At 38.7% G+C, this 23,576-nt stretch overlaps 1 protein-coding gene across 1 annotated transcript in view; it reads right to left on the bottom strand.

Annotated features, from left to right (window-relative positions):
* The window catches only part of raver2 (ribonucleoprotein, PTB-binding 2), a 90,606-nt gene that overhangs the window by 17,092 nt on the left and 49,938 nt on the right, over window positions 1-23,576 (bottom strand). The window contains exons 5-11 of the mRNA XM_008406157.3: window positions 13,866-14,057; window positions 8,777-8,897; window positions 5,190-5,272; window positions 4,994-5,092; window positions 4,146-4,257; window positions 1,901-2,253; window positions 196-304 (exon numbers count right to left, since the gene is read on the bottom strand). Coding sequence (XP_008404379.2) covers window positions 196-304; window positions 1,901-2,253; window positions 4,146-4,257; window positions 4,994-5,092; window positions 5,190-5,272; window positions 8,777-8,897; window positions 13,866-14,057 — 1,069 coding nt within the window. The remainder of the gene's footprint in view (window positions 1-195; window positions 305-1,900; window positions 2,254-4,145; window positions 4,258-4,993; window positions 5,093-5,189; window positions 5,273-8,776; window positions 8,898-13,865; window positions 14,058-23,576) is intronic.

The following is a 23,576-nucleotide window of genomic DNA, read 5'->3' as shown; positions in this document are numbered from 1 at the left end:
AGATTTAAAACCTCACAAATCAAACGCATATTGTTTGGAAATAAAATTTAACATATTCAATACAAGTGTAGTTTTGGTGTTAAAAGCGGACCATCCACTATAGTCTTACTATGACACCGTTTGTCCAACAGCTTACACAATAAAAGACAGAACCTAATCAAGCTATTCTTCCTGTGTGCACGTTTCTGCACTCACTTTGCAGAACGACTCCTGGCATCACGCTGGCCAAGTTCAGGTAAGGATTGGAGGGCAGTCTGACTTCTTTAGGAGGATCGCCCAGTAAAGAATTCTGACCACAGTTTACCTGATGAGAGAAAGACACTTTATCCACACCGTGCTCCTTCCAGTTCATAATAATGTTGTACTTTGCATTGATTTGTCACATTAAATACATTGACATTTGTGTACCATACCAAAATGTTTGAAAGTTCAAGAGGTATAAAAACCTTTCCTAGGCTCTGTATTCATAACATAATAATTAGGCTTTATAGCTGAACTTTGTGAAATGTTTTTCTGTTAATTACACTTTCTTTCCAATTAAAACACTCTAAGACAATCCCAAGATGGGAATTGATTCCCAGAAGAATCTCAACACTGATTATGCCTGCACACCGACTTGGAAGGAATCAGGTTAAAGTATTGTAGAGGTGCTGTGGTTAAACGAGGCGCAATCAAAGAGCAAACAAGTCGGCGCAGGTGAAGACTGCAAGGGATGTCAGAGAAGGAAAGACAACCAGGAAGGCGGAGAGGCAAAGTGAAGGTCTTAAAATGTCAGAAGATTACCAGCTTCAGTAGTGAGAAATATAGACATGTCAACATTTGCTGACATCACTGTTGCTGGTGATGTCAGCAAAATGTAAAGGTGTTACAATTTTAAATTCCATGTGAAAGAAAACGGCTATTAAAAAAAACCGAGGGTTACAAAAGGCACATAGGTTTATAAAATCAACAGTACCGGCCTTAATTATTGGCAATCAAGAAGCAATGGAGTAGCCTGTATTTTAATACATGAAATACACATCATATAGCAATGTTTAAAAGAGCATGTTTCTATGTCCAAGTGTTAAAGTATTATGTATTATGTTACATGAGCGTTGCATTTTATTGATCAGTTGCAATGTTTGCTGTTGCCAGAAGAAAATAAAACATATATATATATATATATATATATATATATATATATATATATATATAAGCAGTTTATGACTAATATAGTTGCAAAAGTTGTGTCCAGTCAATAGTTGCACTCATTTTTTTAGGAAAAGAAATTGCCAAACCCTGAATGACAGTAAATTATTTGTTACCAGCAGTTACAGTTGGTTCTTATTAGAGCTGAAACGATTAATTGGAATAACTGTAATGAATTGATTATCAAAGTAATTGTCAACTAATATAGTAATTGATTAATCATTAGCTGGCAAATACAGACTCACAAAAGGCCCTTTTTGCTGAAAGAACACAGTCAGAGGAATAACAACCTTTGTAAAAATGCCCTGAACGCAAGTGGCATAAATTCATCATTTGCAATAATTTACAGCAAATGATAATTCGTAAAAAAAAAAAAAAGTCATTATCTAGGAATGCTGTTATTGCATTTTAGGCCAAATACGTCATTTTCTTTTTTGTCTATTTGCATCTTTTAATGTAATTCTAACACTATATTAGAAAAAGTTTTAGTGGTTAAATGAAAATCTGCAGAATCAATTAATGAATAATAATCAATAGATTAATCTAGTATTAATATAAACACCGGTTCCAGGCCTGATTCATATTAAATAAGGAAGAAATGTGGTGTAAGCAGGTAAAACAAAAATCTTCAGAGACTAGAAGAGTTTGATCTTGCATGCAGAAGGAAGAAGCTATGGAACAGGGTGGCGTTATTACACCTTGCTATGCTCACCATGTTAGTCAGGCTGTTACCATCTGAGCTGTTGTGCTGGCCTGATGATGTATACCCTCCTCCAGGGGGCTTAGGTGGAGGCGGGCCAAGGCCTGAGTTACTTATGCCCAAAGAGAACAGCTGGCCCTGTGACTGGGCGATCCCCATCGTCCCGGGAGGAGCCGGCTGCCTGTCGCAGGAGGTGGGACAGGAAGAGGAGGAAGCAGAAGGGGTTGTTGACACAGAATGGGAGATGTTTTGGTCTCCCCCGCCTGCTCCTGCGCCTCGACCCTGAAGGTACGGCATCACACCTGCTGCTGACACCACTACTGTAGGGTTGTGGGTAGAATTTGGCACAGACTCCTGGAGCAACTCTACGATGAAAAAGATGGGAAAACATATGAGATTAAAAAAAAGGCAAAGGAAATGAATGAGAGGAAAAGGGAAGATAAGAAAGGAGAAAGATAGTGCGAAGAAATAAAGTAGAGGAAATTAAGCAAAGTAAGGTGGGAGAAGGATGCCAGACTCTATAAGAGACGGCTTTTACTGATGACCATCAGTGTCTGTCTCCTCTGGAAGAAAAAAAACTGTCTTGGTGAAACCTGAGATTCCAGCCTGACTGTCTCTGTAGAGCTGACTGTAATATTTTACAATGGGCTTCCTGCTCATCCTTCATCACTTATCATGCTCATCTACAGCTCAGCATTTAGCTGCACACTCCCAATATCTCTTCTGCTCACTCCAGGGTTTAATAACAAAAAGATGTGCGTACACATAAACAAAAGACACACACACGTACAACTCTAAAGGTGAACACGCGCGGTCATAAATATTACAGATCTAATAACGCTGTGACAAATAACCTCTGCAGCACAATGACAGAACTGGCTCTAACGAGCCTTAAGGCTAACATTCCAAGCTAACACCGATTATGGCTTTACTTCACAAACAAAACACACACAGAAGGACAGACCCACAAATACATTAGTACACGCAAATGTCTGCTTTTTCTCTGTGCATTATATGTGAGATATCATTTCCTTTTAAAGCAACAACAGCTCGTCTCTGCTGGGGATTTAAATTGAAAATGCACCGCTGCTTCCTGGGGATGTTTTGTACAGTAATGTACAGCTGTGAGATATTCGGCTCTTACAACCCGAACACTTACACTTTGTGTCAGCGAGTTCACATTCTGCAACGATCTTCCAGTATGAAGATACCCCTACCGTTGGGCACTACAGGTCTAAGAATAGTTTGCTGAGCATGAACACAATGTGGATTAGATCTCAAGTTTGTTTAACATCCTCTTCTTTAAGCATCTTCTTGATGACCTAACCCTGACTTGACACTTTAAAATAGAGAACATTATTGACTAAAGGCAACGTTGAATTCCTCCAGAACATTTTTTCTCTCAGAGGTTTGATTTACCCTGACTGTTTTTTTTTTTTTTTCCATTTTGTGGGTGTGTGCCACAAAATGGAAGCTAGCCAGCTATGTAGAGTAGCTAGCAGACTAGCTAGCTATCTGGTTCTGGCTAACTTGAACCATCTAGCCATACCCAGTTAGCTATCTCTGTGTTTTAGGATACAATATACCTTAAAGGAACATGTTTAGAAACTGAGTTTGCACATGTTTTTGTGGAAGTGAAGGTTTGATAACATATAAACAGCCAGAAGTACAAATCAACACTTTATTACTCCATCTGCTATTTCAAGTCCATGACAAATTGAGTTTGTTGTCTCAACAGCATGGTGACACGGTGAACTTCGATATTCGTTGGGGTTAGGGAAAACTGCTGCTCATAAATACTTGGGACTACTCATCCGCATACTTGGGACTAATAAGATTTTAAACACCAAATTGCGGTATTGATTGATTTGCAAACACCAGCTAAGCTTCTCAAGCTGCACTTTCTTTTGAATATTTTAGATCAGCATTACAAAAAATAAAATAAAAAAATCGCATGAAGTGGTGAATTTTGCCCAAATACTTTGGAGTTGAGGTTCCAAAGAAATTTAACGTTTGGTCAATTTGCAAACATTGAATAGATGTGAATAGGCGGGGGTCCACTGTAGATGAAAAGCTTAGTGTTCAGTGAGATGACAGTTATAAAATGTTTTTAACAAACACTATGGTACATTTGTAGTAAGATAAATTAACGTTTTGCCCTTAAATGCTTTAACACAGAGCTAGTTAGCAAAACAAGCATGTATTTATACTACCACCCAACTGTTTCAGTGGTGTCTTATGAGTAAATTTTGCTCACCTGTAGGGGAATCTCCCAGGAGGCCTTTCCCCAGAGGCAAGAGACCTGGAGGTCGCAGAGACAAAGCTTTCTGCATCAGTAGCCTGGAAGGGTCTCCAAGCAGACTGGTGACCTGATGAAGGCAGAGGAAAGACGAGTGTTGGAGAAGAGAAGAAGAAGTAGCAAAAGATGAATGAGAAGAGATGAAACAGTAGAAAAAGACACACTCAGTCCAACTTTATTAACATAAAACGATTTACAAAAAAGTATAATTCTAGGGCATTTTACACAATAAAATGAAAACTAATGTAGAGTACAACAGACATAGTTTGTATTTTTATTAAACACTTTTCCTTCTTGCATAAGCCATAGATGTGGGATTCATTCAGAAATGCCACTGGGTTGAAAAATAGAAAAGCTACATTTAAAATACATAATGGATTATTGTTTTCAATGCTGTGGGGAGCCTGAGGGAGAAAATAACATTAGTAAAACATCTGGTCTGCAAGTTTCAGCATCTAAGCATCACCGACTGTGACTTTTAGCTTTGTTCTTCTCAGCAATTAAAGAAAACATGAGAGACATTTGAAAAGAAAATATGTAAATGGAAATGTCAAGGGAAACTTTATCACCTCCAGGTCTTACTTTAAACAAAACAAAAGACAATTAGGCAGAGTGATTTTCAGGTGATTCAGTTTCATTATGCGTTTAGTGCAGTAGCTGGAAATGTAAGTGAACATGTGTCAAAGAACACTATCTACCTTTCCCAATAATTCATGCAAAATGCCTCACACACACACACACACACACACACACACACACACACACACGCACACACACACACACACACAAAAACTCAGCTGTCTTACACTGCTGATGCGCTTGTCTTTGATGTGAAGAAGCTGCTGCTGAGCGAGCTGCATGTGGAGGAGATTCTGGAGGACAAGTCCGTTACCAACCATAGCATTCTGTAGGGTTACAGCAAAATAATAAAAACTTCACTTTCACATGGGAACCAACATAGCAGCTGTGAAAATCTCACAAAGATGATGCGTTTAATGTGACCTGGTGAGCCTTTCCTAGTGTTAGGAGGGCAGCAGTGAGAGGAGGTCTGAGGAACGGGAGGCCTGCATTACGCCCGTACTTTCCTGAAAAACAAAATGATGCACAGAAACATCAATCAGTGCCTCACCTTGCCTTTTTCTTCCTATTTTTTAAAAGCCACTAATGGACAAAATCAATCATCCCAAAATTGAACGCACATAAAGTTATAAGTCATTTACGGTAAGTAGTCAGTCACTTAAGGCACATTTCAGACACACATGCACACACACAGCTGTCTGTTGCATAACCAACACAAGACATGCAATATCAGAGAAATTATGGACCACATAACAAATGTGTTTAAAATGTACAATTTTGTTTAGATCCAAAGAGGCTGAAAATGTTACAGCAATTACCTGTGGGCTTTCTTTGTGTTGCATAAGGCAACCAGCTAGGCAAAAACCATTACTGTTGAGACTGATGCTGAGATCCAATTTAACAGAAAAAATGCTTTTTTAAATAATAAAAAGCATCTATGTGCTACATAGGATATGTGAATCCCAATAAGGACATCATTAAGCAATCAATTCCATCAATATCTTTATATACATTCATAACATTCTTATTTCATAATATAAACGACAATCCAACATTTGGATTCTCAGACAAATTACAAATTATTGTTAGAAATCTTTGTTAAAGAAGCTGGTAGCTTAAAGAGTACTGTAAGCATTTATATAAATGGAAAGTTGAGTGGAAGGAAAACGTTCAGTAGTAAAAGATGCATACGCAACCGGGACAACCTCAGCCGTGGGACCATTGTGAAGCAAAGCTACTGAAGAGTATGGAAGAACTTCAAAAAATGCCCAACAGCTACCACACACACAGACATATCCAGGACACGGGCTAAAACTGCTGCATTCCTCAGGTAAAGTCACTCCTGAGATAGAGACATTAGACGGAAGAAAAGGGGACTGGCCTGCTGCTCAGTGGTCCAAATACAACCCTGACGTAAACTAGTCCATGGGAACTTTTAGATGTCCAGCTTGATTTACTAAATGAGATATCCATAGGCATGCTGCATTTAAATGTGAAGTGCATCTTAAACTCCTGGAACTGGGAATCTTTTAGAGCTGGAAGGAGCAAACTTAAAGAAGTCAACAGCTAAACTGGATCCAAGTTGTGTTCTTGTCTTCCAATATGACAAGAACCGAAAACTAAGTTCCTGCTGGTGATGAAGTACCCCCACTAGGGCAAAGCGAACATTATTGACTGCCTTGCACAAATCCCCAATTGGGATTCAATCTGTGGAGTGAACTAAAGATGAAGGACCAATAGCTCGCATGTACTTTGTGAAAACTGGGTCAACTGGGCAAGTACTGAATATTAGTAACAACCTGAGCTCAAGTTCCTGTTCACATTAGAAGAAACAATACAGTGGTGCATCAGTACAGGGACACGATGAGGGAATCATTTTAATACTAATTCATTAAGTTGTTTTTGCCGATAGCTGGTCCACAAGACATAAGCAAAAACAACGTCAAAACTGAGTCCTATTAACCACAATGACACAATCTGTTGTTTTTAGGTTAGCTTTAATAGCAGAAGAAGCCTCATTTTATGAGATTATGACTGATTTTATGCACCACACTCATAAGTCAGCACCATCCAACCTCTGCCTTTCCTTCAGCTTTAATATGCAGTGAGTTACCCACAAATTTCACCGCCCCCTCAGAATAAATCTAAGCGTCAATGCTAATGGTGGGCTCCACCAGAATAGGTGCAGAAAGTTTAACATTTAATCAAGGTCCTAATTTTAGAATTTAATTGTGCATGTTCCTGTTTAAGAGAGCGCCACCACCTCTCCCATCTTCCCTCCTTCCTGTTCTCATTTGTTCCACTAATGTCACACAATTTCATTTTAATACCTGATTAGCCATTCATCAAATAATGAAGACTAGATGATTACAGAAGCCTATATAGGAGAGCCTAACAGACAGACGCACTCAGAGACGGCAGGTCTTTGATTACCAGGCGAGTCCCTTTGGAGTGAGAAGATTACTGAAATAGTTTAAGGCTTTGATAGGCCTTTAAATCTGCTACACTATGCAAAGTCTTGAATGCGCATGCATGCTGTTGATGTGCAAGTTTTTGGGTCAGTGGTTTTTAGTTATACATATTCTATATGTTTCAACAAACATCAATGCAAACAGAAAGAAATTGGGTGTTATATTTTCTCAGGGGATCTTCTCATACCAGAATGTAAACATTGATCAGTGTAGATGTTAGAATCTGTTATAATTCAAAACTACACTGGCTGAAATGCTTTTGCCCACAATATTTCACAATAATTTCACCACTGCCATTGTGTTGCCCATTGCTTTCTCGTCTTTTGAACTTTATCTGATGCAAGTACAAAAGATTTCCTGAAATCGTAAAATTTGAATAAAGTCCACTTCACCTGTTAAGCCTAAATCCATTACGCTTGTCCTACTTGGAGTTAGGAGCTTCATAAATGTGCACACGGTGTATTTGTTGCGGTCGATATTCGGTTTGTGGATTTATAAATTTCATACCTGTCAGTGTTACATTACCGTCTGATACCTAGACACCATATGCACTCAGCATTCAGACTGATGTCATGAGCAGAAAAAATACTTTGAGGCTGAGGCTCTTAGCAGAGGAATAAACCACTGTGTTATCATTTTAGTCACCCTGCCAAAAGATAAACTGATACAAGTTCAACACATTTGACAAACCAGTAGAAAGTTAAACAGACAAACCAGACCAGGAAAGCAAACATTCAGCTAAGTGTTTACATCCTTTTCATTAGCTAGCTAGCAGAGAAAGAGGACAAAATGTCTTCAGAAAGCCTCACTTGTACATTTATAAAGTCCAAAGTAGAGTTGCATTAAACAATTTGTTCACTGTGGTGGTTAAAGAAGCCTGCTGTGTTTTTACGGCCCTCGGTCAACATCTGCAGCAAGGTGTGTGACACAAAACAACAACTAAAAAAAACACATTTCTGATAGCAATGTAACAGAACAGGACTTAAAATGTTATTTTATTTTCAATAACCAAAACGAACTACTTTCTTTTTTTTTACATAGCATTTGTATGTAAAAATATCTCATTATTGTTGATTGATGCTTCGTTGCCAATGTTATAGTGAATTGACTTTTGAGAGAAGGGTTAGACTATATCAGATATTTTTCATCCAACTCTTATTTAAACTTTTGTTAATATCAACATGTGATATGTTCATCTTAAACTGTGAATGAAATAAATAATAATAATAATAATAATAATAATAATAATAATAATAATAATAATAATAATAAATAAAATAACACTGCACATACATTACTACTGGCAGGTTCCCATCTAGTATCGCCATATTGCCCACCCTAAGTCAGAATAAAATGTTCATATCTCTGTTTTTACATGGCAAATAGCAACATCCAACAAAATGTAGACCCAGCTTTGTTGAAACGCTTTGTAGAATATTGATCTGATCATGCCAGTGATCAGACCTCAACAGCATAAATACTGTGATAATTATCAGTGTTCTTTGTAGAAATGCTGGTAGTTTTGAACGGGAGACATACCTCCTCTCTTCCCGCCCTGGTACGGCCTCATCAGGATCTGCAGGGCAGCTGGGTTGGTCATACTGGTCAACAGCTGAGCCAGGTTTGGTTCTGGTAGTAAGCCTTTTCTGTTACTCAGAATCTGAAGAGAAGACAAGAAAAACAATGTCCACACAAGTTAGCAGAAAGGTTTGCGTGCAATTGCGTGTGTGTTACGGCAGGATGTGTTTTGATCTTGACATTAGAAGGCCCTGGAAGCAGCGGTAACCATTACAAAGGTTTACATCATAAAGATGCATCTGCAATGTCAGCAGAGAGGAGTTGGTCTCGGGGAGAAAAGAGAAAAACAGAAATGGAGGGACAGAGCTGAGAAACTGAAGCCATCGGATTGGAAGGGTTTAAAAAAAAAAAACAAGACAGAAAAATACTGGAGAAGAGCTCAGATTCACACATTTTTAGCCAATTATACTCATTGGCATCAGGTTGGAAAAACTAAAACTGCTTCATGGCTGAAGTGTGAAGAAAAATCTCAATGAGAATATGCACAGAGTAAGGATTTTTATGTGCGTCTTATTTGCAAAGCATTTTCAAATCACATTTTTTTAAAAATCTGAGATACAATTAAATTGCTGCAGGTGCAAACAACAACCAAATGACTCAAAACCAGTAGAAACATCTCAGAAAATACAGCATGCAGAACATTAAAATGAAACGCAGCTTTTCTGGAAAGCACCTAGTTCAACCATAATATTGTTGTACATTAGGTTTCAGATTCTTTGACCTTCCAACACATTTGAACACTAAAAACCATCACGAATAGAGCAAAGGATAATGTGCACTATACACCCCCTCAAAAGTTCTGGACAGACCATTGTGTACTGAAATGTTTGCAGTTTCAGTTTGTTGATGATTCTTTATAGATTTTTGTGCAAAGTGATTAGATGCATATTATTTTATGGCAAAGAACATGGAACCTTGAAATAAGGGATTCTGACATATATGTATATTTTAATTCAATCAGCAAAAAATACAAAATAAAAAAATTCTACTCAATTAAACATAAGTTGAAAATTGACCAGCTCTTTCCAGACTTCTGCAGTTTAGTCAGAAACACCCAAACAACAATCTAAATGGCCATTACTCCCAGCGAATTAAATTCAGGAAACTCAAATGGAATCGGACTGAATGAGTCAAGTGGAATGAGGAAATGCTGGTTGTGATAGAGCCTCAGCAGCACTGACAGCACGGCAGCAGAGCTCGCCGGCTGGCCCAGAGACACGGATATTTAAAACAACATTAGCAGGATGATGATATTTCCTCCCTGTCTGCCCCACAGCTACAACACGACTCCAGCCTGTTTCCTCCCTGTCACATCCCACAGACGGAGCTCCACTGATGGGGGACAGAGTGGCTTCGACTGCATCTCGTCTGCGGATGAGGAGAGCCGAGTGCACACATGCGTGTGCGTGTAGGGGTGCAGGAGGGAAAAAGTAGCATTTGTGTGTGTTAGTGGTGTTGAACAAGGCCGCTCGTAGCTGACAGCATCTTTCGAGGGAGAAGAGAAGAACAGGACAGGAGGAGGAGGAGAGGAGAGGAGCTTTCATTTCTTTTTTTTTTCTGCTGGAGAAAATGTCAGCATGCTTCGGTCTGTTTGCCTACTGGCCAAAAAAAAAAGAAAAAAAGAAAAAGAAAAAAAACAGCTACATACCAGCAGACTCATGCCAGGGAGGTAAGAAAGCGGTGAAGAAGGGAAGGCGAGAAGTATCTCAGAAGAAGAAGGGAGGAGGGAGCCATCTGGTCCTCAACGTTCACCATCACACTCATCCAACTGGAGGAATGAGAGAACCGCCTCGGAGGAGAACTGGAGCCCAGAGTGTGTCTTGATCTCTTTCTTAAGGTCTGATGTTTCTTTTACCAGCAGTTCACATTTACTGAAAGAATCCTGAAGAACCCTGAGGCTACAGATTTAACCTCACTGTACTCGCTGATGCTTCCTTTTTCTTCACCTCTTCATTGTTCTGTCCTTCTCGAGTTTCTTTCTGAACTCAGACACAAGTCAGACTAACGGGAACCTTTTTACCTGCAGTCAGTGTTGGTGATTGTATACCGATCAGGAAATGACAATGTCATAGCTGTCATAGCTGCATCTCTTGGCCTGTATTTTGCAAATTTTAATTTGGAACTTTTAATACTTTTCTGTGCTCCGTTGATATCTCATGACTCAGTGTTGCGATGCTGTATTCTACATATATAAAATAAAATTGGCGTGTTAATTAGGTAGTCTGTTAAAAATAGAACGTATTAAACTCTTGAGATCTTATCAATCTGATAAAGTACAAATAATAGATGTGCATCTTTAAAATATTCAGGACAATAATCCTGCACAGCATTTCTACACACGTGATTAAAAAACTTTGGATGCAAAATCAAATGCCGTTTTTTCTTCATCTTTTACCATGAATCTGATTATGAATAGAGACAAATTTAGCTGTTTAGTGGATGCTGGATGTTTTCTTGTCTTTCCCTTTTTGTATGGTTCATAAGAGAAGACATTCAAGGACTCAAAGAAGTAGCCAAGGTTTTTTTAATAGGGATTGTTGTTTGGGTTTTCTGGGATTTGGTTGAAAAGCAATTATTTCTTAAAGTAGGATTTCTCCTGCTCCATTCAATAAAGACTGATTTTATTTCATTTTTCAGAGAGAGATTCTGTCACTAAATGGATGAATTTTTATTTGGTGTTATTACCATATAGCAGGGCTGAAGCTCCCCTCACCTTTTGCTAGGTAATTCACCCTCACTTAACGGCCCATGAAACACTTCAGTTTCGTTAAGTGCACAAATTCAGACTTCAGAATTCAGACTTTTCAGTTTGACAAGACAGACTACAAAAACTACAACTAATTAATAATTCAGGTCATTGAACATTAACAATAATTACAACTGTTTGCATTTTGTTTTTAAAAACTCATTTACAACCACTTCAAGACAAAACCATAGTTGGCTGGTGAACTCTGGAGCCCAACATGATGATCTCAAACACGCAACCAAAGGCATCAGGAAGAGCTAACAGGAAGAGCTAACGGGAAGAGCTAACGGGAAGAGCTAACGGGAAGAGCTAATGGGAAGAGCCAACAGCCACCCTTTAACAGCCCAGATCTCAGTCTAATCAGTAATCAATGGTGGGAGATAATTAACAGGGTGATGAGGAAGAAGCCAGCCCTAAGCAACAGGAAGCCATTGTAAGAGACTAGCTGAGGAAGATGCTAACGCTGTGGGGACAATTATAGGAGCTTGGTTTTTGCATTGATTTGAAAAGAAAAACTCAGTATCAATTATAAGGAAGAAGTAAAAATTATTTAGTTGTAAACCTGTCCGATTCCTCCAGCACATCTTAAAGTAACTTCTCAAAAAGAGTTTGTCAGGAGTGTGGGCAATAATTTCAGGTTAATTACTCAACCAAACCCACAAAGATTATCAGGCACATTCCCTTCACTTCAGCTGACATGAATTCTTACTTGCATTTGATCCTGTGTGCTGGTGCTCATACACTTAGATGCCCATATATATGTGTGAGAACATTGCTGTGTCTTAAGCTGTGACTTTAGTTTATTTCAGGCAACGGGAGACAGTGGAGGAGCCCAATCAGTCTGCAGAACTATAATTATCATGTCAATGCTTCTCTGCAACCACAGCACTGTGTAGGAGGGACATCGCAGCTCCAAAGAGTCTCTCAGCCAGAGGGTACTCATGCATGTGAAACCAAGTCAAACCCTGGTTCGTCTCAGCTCTGAATGCAAAATAACCAGTTGGCATTAGCTTCACAATTAGCTGTGAGCATTTTTTCCCTCGTATGCTCGCAAAGTTCAGTGATTCGGTGATGCAGCATATGGTTTTCCAGATAGGAAATGTTGTGATGCCAGTGGCACTCACGAAATCTGAGGTCTAACAAATGAGGTTGCACTAAATTTACAGTGGAGTTTTAGAGAGCAACAACATACAGCCAAAAACCTCCTACATGAAAAAACCCCTGCTTTGACGCTGCACATTTCACCAGAGCTAGACGTGTTTAAGGTTATAAGTGTTATTTTTATGGATTTTTTTTTTGTTTGATCAACTGCTAATCATAGCAGATATTACTTCATTTCTTATATGCTACAAAGTGAAGTGGAGATCAGAGACCTCTGAGATACCTAGAGAAGGATCTAATATGCAGTTCATTAACTGTGCAACATCACTTCAACAAATAATTAACTCCCATATATTACAATAATGAGAACAACTCAGGCTCCCAATTTAAATGTAAGGGCTCATGAATGAAAGATGAGCTGTAAATTAAAGAGGTTGGTGTAAAACAGCAGCATGGACAAATCTGCTCTATCAATTATTGTCAATATGCAGCAGACTGGACGACATATGGGGGATAAGGAACATTTTGTTACAAGGCAAGATATCAAAATTTGCCACATGACCAAGCCTTCCATTGAAAAGTCAGTTTTTAGCATCTAAACAACATCTGGGTTATCTGGGAACCTGGTGTGTTCACAGTCTAATCGAATCGTCTTCAGGGCCACATGTGCTCTAATGTTGACTCAATGTAGCCGGGGCTAAATGTGAGCGTGGTGGGAAACTTGCTACATCACATTTTCATGTTGGTGTGGATTTTTCAGCTGGTGTATGACGTATTCAGAAATGTTACTGACCAAATGATACAAGTTTTTGTTTCAAATGTCTAATTTTAAAATTGAACAGGATCGTGATTTCTTTTATGGTTTTACTAGCCTCAAACCCAGATGCAACACTGATTCATCATTATTTCAAGTAACCTTCCAAGACTGACTTGCACGTATAAGAAATGCGCGTATAATATGATTAACTGGTAATGTTCAACTTTTAGAATTTCCTAACAAATATGGGTTAGATACAAAACAAAGAATTTTAGTAGAAAAATTGATGTTCAGATGAAATCTCAACAGAGAGGGGGTTCAAAACCCAACATGTGGGCGTTAGTTTGTTCTTGAAAAGCTGCGAGTGGTGAATGGTGCACACAATGCGCTCCATTCCTCATGCCTGTGCTGCTGGCGCTGCTGCTCTTTGTGCGCGGTTTACTCACCATACCCTGTGCAGCAATGAGAGCAGCCAGCGTGCTTCTCCCTGAGGTGCCGGGGGTGCAGAGTGAAAGACGAACTTCCTGTCCTCCCACCAGAGTTCGGTCCATCTCCGTCAGCACAGCTTCAGCCTGCTCCGCGCTTTCGTACTCCACCACACCAAAACCTCTCACTGGGCTCCCTTCATCCTGGGCAAGCTACGGCACGGAAAACAACAGAAACCCAGAGTTACCCTACAACAAAATATTCTTGAGTTGTCATTCGGGCAGAGTCATGATTTGGTTAGTTTGTCTTTTATTAAGTGGCTATTTGGCTAGAAAGTGCTGCTGGCCATCTATTCTTCAAACCTGGATTCACAATGAGAAGCAAAAGAAAATGTATAATTTTAAGAAATGTAGCACAAGAAGGAATCTTATGAAGGATGGATACTTTATTTTGACTGCAAGCTACATGAAACAAGTTTATTGTTAATTAATTGTGATGCTGTGCATCAAACCATGAGTCGAGGATTCATGTCTCTGACCAGATTGCCTCAAAGCCGTTTGGATCTGTACTAGGCAGGTCCCACTGGGGAAAGACCCTCAGGCTGGCCCAAAACAGGCTTGAGGGACTGTACAGCAAGAATGCTCAACCTAACACTTGCCAAATAGTGTGTTGTCCCCCTTTTGCTACCGACTCGCCCTTGACCTGTTGAGCCAATGACCCCATTAGACTCCTGAAGTTGTGGTGCGGTATCTGGCATCACATTGTACATTCTTTAAGCCTTACCTTGGGGTACCTCAGATTGAATCGTAGGAGTTTCTGCGGAGAGGGACGTCTCAGTTTCCCTGCTGAGCCTGTTAGCTCAGCAATCTTAATTTTAAAAGATTTAAAAGAAAGGAGGATGGGATGGATGGATGTTGCAAATTAAGTTCAAACAATTTCTCCTGAAGATGACAATGAGTGAGCACCTTGATCAATCCCCAAGTTTGATTTTCTCACGCGTTTCTTTCTTGGTCCTACATTCATGAGTAATTCTTCCACCGACGTTGACGGGTTTTGACTGCCAGACAACTAGAACTTACTGCTGCAAGATCCTGCATTCACAAAACTACCTTCCTCCACACTAAGTGATTCTGATCTTCTTTATGCCAGTCAGGGATAGGATAGCTCTGCCAACTTCTCGTAAGATCTAACTGTTAGTTTGATGCATAATTGCATGCATTGATGCATAATTGTTTTTTCAAAATTCTGTAATGAGAAATATAACAGTTCCTTCTAAGAAATATAGCAGGTTTTCTGTTTGTAGTGGCTTAATTTGTCCTTCATCGAGACGAGTAAATAAACCTGGTCAAGGAACAAATTTCTCAGACAATAAGTTTAGACACTTACGATTTCAAAGAACAGATAAATAATGCAAGAAGGCTAATAGAGTAAAGCTAATGGGAATGGTTGGATAATGATGGCTAAAAGCTAATGGCTGACACTCCCAATACTGTATTGTTGATCCAATAGATTTTTTATTTAAATTGGATAAATCGAGTTGAGGCATTTCCTGATGTAAAACCACATTAAAATGGGAACTTTATAGATTTTTCTAAAATGTAAAAGCGTTCCAATGACACATACCATGCTAACAGTTTCTGGTGTGTTTATTTGAAATTTTGATGCAACTAAAATGAGAGCTATGTTTATCCTTTGACTAAAACAAGGAAGAAAAATTATGCAAGATTGGTATGAACAAGCTTTGCTTGTGAGCACTCAGATCAGCTACAAAGTCCAATAAGTCACAAAGTCCGATGTTTCAGAGGGTCTAATGTGAAAAAGGCCAATTTAGCATTGATCAAATGTGCAATGAATGTTTCACAGCCTGTTCAGGAACATAATATTCATATAACACAAACAACGAGGCAGAGTCTGCACTACAGTGTCCTGCCAGATCATTATGGTGTTAACAGTTGGAGAATTAGCATAGCTTCAACCCAGTCCAAGTATCTCAACACCACTCACATATGTGGACTGATAGAATTCCTAGAAACATTTATGCCATTTTCCATTTCTATAAACGGCTCCTCTGTTGTACTGGGACAATGGGCTCTGCTCCTGAGAGTATTTAGTCAATGAATCTCAGCACAAGTGCTGGATTTCTTCTGAGAGAGCACTAACCCCCTCCCCGTAGAGTTCCACAAAGCAGATCCTGGCACCACACTGCACAGAGATGGGAATACACATAATGCACCGGGAATTTTTAGTTAGAAATCTAAGCAGCGGGAAGCTGCTTTGCTACAAGGAGAAATAAGCCAGCAACAGCAGCTTGTAGCAGGTGGTTTGAGGAAGTAGGCAGAGACCTGATGGTTTGAATGAGCTGCTTAAGATAATGTGGCATTAAATAAAGGCTCCTTATTAATCAGTTAGCCATTTTACTCTTGATAGAATGATCCAAACAACTCATAATTCCCTTGTTTGATACTCTATGGAAAAATTCCTCATGTTTTCTGTAATGTAAATGCAAAATGCTTTCCTGGTTTTAAATGTTGTATACCACAAGAGTTATTATTGGAAAAAAGGCTATTAAGATGGTGTTTTTCAGCTTTTTGTTCTACTTTTCTTTGTGAATGTCTTCTTTTTTTGTTAGTTGATTCTGCAGACGAGGTCAACGTATGGTTGCTGGTGAGGTTTTGCCCAACCTGTTTTTGTGACCCAATCTTAAATAAATGCACTGTGGGTGTCTATTGGTACAATGACTGCCTGGAGACAGTACCATGAGTTTGGTACCACGAGTTAACACTGATCTTCTCAAGCTATTTGAGTTTCCTGTAATAATAGACACTACACTGAGCTCCTCCTGAGCAGTCAAACTTCTCTAAGTGTCCTGAATGGAAAACTATCCGAGGACATTTTTTTTTTAACTTTTCATACAAACCAGCTTTACTGAACCTCAGTATTTTAATGAGACCTTTTCTTTTTCTGTCACAAAACTCCACTTGCCTTTTCAGTTTGATCTAAATATTGCAGTAATACGATGGTGAATCAAACTGTCTTTAATGAAAATTTATAATTCATCTTAATTCTACCATATCTGTTAAAGCTAAAGATCTTAGCTTAGATCTTAACAAGACTTAATCATTCTTTTCAATTTTTCTCATTTGTGCTCATAACATGAACCATCATCAATTTTGTTTAGTCCTATAGTTCCAGCATTACACCATGTGAAGATGGATATTAACAACATTTACATCAAAATTAAATAAATGCCTGTTTTGTGGGGGGAGGGGGGAAATGAACGGAGCATGAATCAGAGAAACAAATGTGCTTTCAGTCTGAAAACTGGGGCCTGTTTGCATCAGCGCTCAATCAAGTGGCCATCCACTTTTACCCTCCTCTCATTTGTCTGCCGTTCCCTCTGGTCTGAACAAAGGATGGATGGAAAGAGAGGGAAATGCATATATTTGTGCAGGAGTGGGTCGATAGGTTATTATCATCAGCATATATTAAGCAAAGTGCGTGGAAATCACCTGAACAACTCGAGCACTTGAAAGACGGATGGATGGAAAAACGGGTGGGTGTGTGGAAGAGAGGGAGAGTGAGGACGAGATGGAGGCAAAATGCTAGAGGAGGAGGAGAAGAGGAAAGCAAAGCGAGGGAGGAAAACATCAGTGATGGATTGAGTAACTGACAAGCCGAGAGCGCGAGAAACAGAGGGCTGACGGATGATGTGAGTCAGAAAAGACGAGAAGGACAAACAAATAAAAGCGCGTTTAGATTTGAGTTCAGGCAATGAATACAGCACAAGTGTAGGTGTGTGTGTGTGTGTGTGTGTGTGCGTGTGTGTGTGTGTGTTTTTGAAAATGGATTTCAAAATATCAATGAGAGTGTGCAATGGGAACATAAACGCAAATTGAGCTTTTCCTCAACTCCCAACTCCTCCAGCTGCACCACTTATTCAGATCTGCACTATTATGTAAAATTAAAGCAGACCTGTTTGGACGACATGTGAGCTCTTTAAATGCCAGCTGTCATCAAGTTCCCCTGGTATGTGTTCCTGTCTTTAACATACAAACTAATGTTTTCAGCAAAGAATGAAAAAAAAACAGACTAACAGAGATATCAAAAGATTTAATTTCCCTCCACACACCATGTTTGAATTTTTTCAGCGTTTTATTAGAATCCCTTTAGTGTTACAGTGAACTCCTACTCTTCATTTCCCCATGTGCCTCTGCTGTGTCCTGAAGGTGTGATTCCTGATAATTAAAGAGTAATTAAGTCCACGAGTTTGGCACCTCATCTTTCACCCTCTAAATTATTTCTGATGTAAATCAAAAACAGATTGGCCCAGCAGAAATTATTCTCCTCCAATTTGCAGTTACCCTTTGTCAGTCTAATTAGGAAAGCTTTTTTTTTTTTCATGCGCGTGCCAACAGGTAGTTTAGGTGGAAAATCTCATTAAACAAATCTATTGCATGAAGCTATGTCCAAAGAAAAAATGGCAAAAGTGAATCAAAGCAGGTTTTTAAGATTATATTGAGCAGAGCGGCACAGCGCCAGCAGGAATTTTTGGCAACTCTGGTAAAGATGTGTAAAACGTCTTAAAATAAATTCCTCTTATTGCAGTAGTACAATCTCACAACAAGATTTCAAAAAAATCTAAACTTATTTGATTACATTTGTTCACTGGGGGAAAAAAAATCTCACATTGCAAAACAGTTGTTGAACAAAAACATCTACTGCATCACTTGTTGGCGCCCTTAAGAATCCTTTTAAAATAAATTCTACTTGAATGAAGATTAGAGATTTGGGGGTAAACCTGTGTCAAAAAGCCTGCAGTGAACTTTTAATGAACTTTATAATAAATGTGAGGTTTATGGTAATCACCAGCAACACAGTGGTCTGAATTTTTAATCCAGTGTGATGACCTATGAATGATTTAACTACTAACACAGCAATAAGATACTCAGCTTTCTGCTTTTTCTGTTGACTGTTACGTTTATTAACTATTTAGTTCTCTGAATAATGCATGTTTTTATTGCTTAAAAAGCCTTGACTATCAATGTTACTTGAGGATATTTGCACTTTTATGCCTTCTGACTACTACTCATTAGTACCTGAACTGTCTTAACGTAGCCGGATCTGTATTTAATTCCAACTCTGGTAAAGAGGTGTAAAAATGCAAAGACCTCACACTAAAAATGTTAGAAGTACATCAAGCCTTCAAATGGAGTAGATTTATTCAGAGTAGAAAAAAATATATACCTAATTTTAAAGAAATGTAAATATATATATTTGTTCCACATCCAGTGCCTGTTCATCTCTCCATATGAACAGGTTCTTCATATTTTTTATTTTCCTTATATCACCAGATAGTACAATGAGTTCGTTACTTGTCTCAAGTTATGTCAACAGTTTCAGAATAATTTTTTTCTGTCACATCACTCCTATGTTCCAGACTGAATGGGGTTCGGGACCGAGCCGTTTCTCTGTTCAGCACCAGTCTCTCATTTCTCTTGCTAACAAGACAGCTTGGAAAGTTCTGAGCTAGAAACATATTGGCGAATAATATTTGATTCAGATCATTACTAGATAGTATTAGTTCCTTAAAAATCCGAGTAAAGTGTTTTCCCTCAACGAAAAGAAGGATTATTAATCAATCTTAGAAAAAAGTGTCCAGTCCAGAGCAAAAAGCACCACAAAAGAAACAAATTCTGAAAATGTACAGAGAAAACAAGCGTAAATATTTGGGACATTAATAATAATAACAAAAACATTTTTACTTTTACTGCATAGACCTACATCACAAAGAAATGTAAAGTTAGCAATCAGTGTGTGTGACATCTGCTGAAGTGGAGCTGCGGTCCCCAGCTGAGAGACGCTGACTGCGTCACCAAGACGGCTGGGACCCACAGGAGCATCCGTCAGAGGATGTGTGTGTGTGTGTGCGTGTGTGTGCGCATGTGTGTGTGTAAGCGAGCTTAAACGGCCGCGTCAGTAGTCTGAAAGGAGTGATGAGGTCATGACAGCCCTGTCACAACTGTCTGTAGAGAAATATATGTGACCTCCCTCAGTGACAGGTCTAAGTGTTCAGATACGTGAGAAAGAAGCAGCACAACTCTGAATTTAAGCAAAACGCTGTCACAGACTGAGCAGACTGTAATGCAACAATAAGAATAATTATTTTTAAAAATGGTAAAAGTGGAATTAAATTATGCTCCAGGCTGAGTGATCAAATATTAAGTGTCTCCTAATGTGTATTCATCAGGATTTTCCACATCTTTCTGCAAATCAGGATTCCACAATAACTGTAGATTATTTTAATTTGACTTGATTGAAAAAGAACTTCACAAAAGCAGGTCAACAATTGTGTCAAGAATCTGAAGATTGTGCTCGAAAATGTTTAATTAGCAATGATTGTCAACGATTGCAGAGAACATGTGCTTCCCATTAAGATCCGTTCATTTTCAAAATGAGATCCCTCCACAGCAAAACGACTGCTTTTGTTGATAAATATTTCCTACACACCATTCTTTACCACTGTATGCCTTACAAAAGTATTCATACCCCTTCAACGTTCCACAGTTTGTTCCATTGCAACTATAGACTTCAGTGTGTAATTAAGATGAACACAAAGTAGCACAAAATAATGAAGTGGAAGAAAATGATTATTGTTTTCAAAAGGAGCTTCCCTGTTCCTGCTAAAGAAAAAGCCTCCCCACAGCATGATACTCCCACCGTCTTGTCATCAGGGGGGTGGTGTGCTCACAGTGTAGTGCAGTGTTTGTTTTCATCCAAACAACATTTCACATATAGTTCAACAAAAATAGTTTTAATCTCAGAAATCACAACTAAGACTTCCATTCATAAACCTTCAAGGGTCAGATTTACGTGCTGCATGACTAGCAGTCTCTTTATAACAGTAGCTGTATCTATACTGAGGTCAACTTTATTTACTATTAAGGCAACTTCTTCACACAAAAGTCAGCACTGGATTTTCATCTTTGAGCATAAACTTCAAATACAAGTTACTTAGATTTGATTCTTTAAATAAAATTCCACCAAAACATCTTGGATTTTTTGGTTGTAATTATGACTGCAAGATAACAGGAAGACAAACAACTGTGACACTACTGGTGAATATTAAGATAACAGCTCATGACTGCTGCACATTTTTCAACTCATTTCTGTCCCAAAAACTCTTTGTGGGCTTTTATATATATATATATATATATATATATATATATATATATATATATATATATATATATATATACACACACACACATGTAGTTTTGGCACTGAAGGCCATTAGGTCTATTCAGCAGGCCACATAAATCAATGGCATGCAGTTTTAGCATGTATGTTACTTAAAATGTAAAATCCTAGCGGTCTCTCATGATTCCAGTCTTGTACACACTGATGTTGAGCTGCTGATTTGATATATTGGACATTGTTGTGATTTGACAAATAGGGAAAAGTTCAAGGAGTATGAATATACATTTGATCTTTGTTGAAACAGTTCCCATAGTTACAGCTCAGAGTTTGACTGCAACGTCAGGAATAAACAAAGTGAGGAAGAGTCACAAACGTTGAGCGCCGTGTGTCACTCTGCCTCTGAAACCTTCCGCTGGGCTACATTAATTCTGATTAACCCGTCTGTGTCTGTGCTCTATCCACACATATATTCTTTAACACACACACACAAAGATGACAAATTTAACTTAACTGCGTGTCAGTGCGAGTGTTTAACTCGCCCTCAAAGATCGTTATTACATTTTATGCCTGCATATATGACAACAATCCTTTCACCCTGACATCCCCGCCTACGCCCCTCTGCTGTCTCACCTCGCGTCTTCGTAGCTCCATTAGGCTCAACGCCGTCACCCGTCACCTCCATCACGCCGTCCTCTTTAACAGGTCTGGCATTCGTCATTCCATCCCTTCCCTACATCTCCATCCGCTTGTCCTTTCTTCTAATATGGCTGACATTTCCTGCCTCAGTCTCTCTCGTCTGAATAAAGCTAAAGTGCTGTCTGGAGGGTCTCTGTCGTAGGTGGCAGAATTACAGCACTCAGGACAAGGCCACAAGTTAAGTGCACTCTGAACAAAGAAAAGGTGTCAAGAAGGTACACAGTGGAGGAACGGTGTTTATATGCAAGACTGGAGAAGAGGACCGGAGGAAGTTTAGCATGAGTAAAGCACATGAAGATGCAATGAACCAAACTGGCATCATGCTTGCCAAACATTACAGCCTAATGAGCCTAATAAGGCTGTAAGACGGAAGCAGCTGTGGTTTTAGGTGAAGACAGGACTTCCACTCCAGGTTCCAAAGAGTTAAAGGTTATTAGGTATGTTGTTATTTACAGAACCAATAAAGCTGAGATGTGGGAATTAAAAAAAGAATAAAGTGCAACTGCAATTTCCACAAGCTTTCCAAAGGGCAACCTGCCCGTCAAACCAAACCGTCCTCAGTTTTAACACAAATTTGTAAGTCTTGTCATAAATTACCAAATTGGATTCCTGTCTGATAATTTGCACATCAGACAAACAGAGGACTTAATCTCATGAAAAACAGCCTTTTTAATAATTTATAAGTATCTGGAGGGCACTAAGACTCATAAGGTTATTTTGTGGATTTTTCTTTTACTCATTTTGAAAATGTGTTGGGGAAATAGTTGACGTGAGTATTTATCATACTGTTTTAGAGAGCATCAATAAATATAAATTGTAAAAATTTTACAATTATACATTTGTAATTGTACATTTTATAATTTACAATTATAAAATTGAGAGCAGACGCATGCTGTCTAATCTGAGTGATACTTTAATTGCTAAATTGATCAAGTTCCTCGTACTATATTACTAAGGGTCTGAAGTGAACTTGACTAAGCCATGCCCATAACATGAATATGCTTTGATCTAAACCAGTGATTGTCAAACTTGTTACATAGAGCCCCTCTGTAAATACTGTTACCAACATAACTGCATATATGTACACAGCAGTTTACTAGACCAGTTTCTTCTGTTTTTCCTGCGTGTTCCATTTGACCTCAAACTGAGAACAAGTTGAACATTTGAAGAAAAAAAAAGTTATTCATTTCATATTTTCCATAAAAACTTAATCAGGGATATTTGGAGTTTAATCCTCTATTCTGATGAAATTCAGATTTTTTTTATAGCATTGAACAAAGAAACAAAACAATGCACGCGTTCACGACATCTGTGCTGCGACTTGTACTGTATTTACAAGTGTAGGGAGAGAAAATTAGTTGCTACAGATGGTCTTGCATGTATCTTCACAGAGTCCTGAATGTCCTAACATGCCAGAAGTGCAACACTGTATGTGCAAACAACTCGCAGGCGCTGCAGAGTTGAAACAGAACAGAGAGGAGAGCATCTTTGTGCTGCTTTAGAAGTTTTAAATAAGTAATTTTGTTTGTTTTTAGAAAAAGTTGTAAATTGAGAGGAATTAACAAGAGGGCTTACATACCTCATCATATCTGAGAATAAGAGTAGAGCATGCACGCCAAGTACGTGTTGCTTTCGAGTGTGCAGTTAATGCTAAGTATACTCCCACAGCCGTGTAGAAATGAATTATGAGCCTCCAACAGCTGGGAAAATAAAACCAAACTATGAGAGAAAGTTAAACAGCAGGAAAAAGCAGTTCTGATTTCTGAAGTTTATTTTGCCATTTATTTGCCACTGTTTGGCTCTTATGCCAACCAGTCTCTCACTTTAAATCAGAGTAA

Source organism: Poecilia reticulata, chromosome 4 (genome assembly GCF_904066995.2).
Source record: "Poecilia reticulata chromosome 4, P_reticulata-male-v2, whole genome shotgun sequence".
Taxonomy (NCBI): Eukaryota; Metazoa; Chordata; class Actinopteri; order Cyprinodontiformes; family Poeciliidae; genus Poecilia; species Poecilia reticulata.
This window is presented reverse-complemented; position numbering and strand designations above follow the sequence as displayed.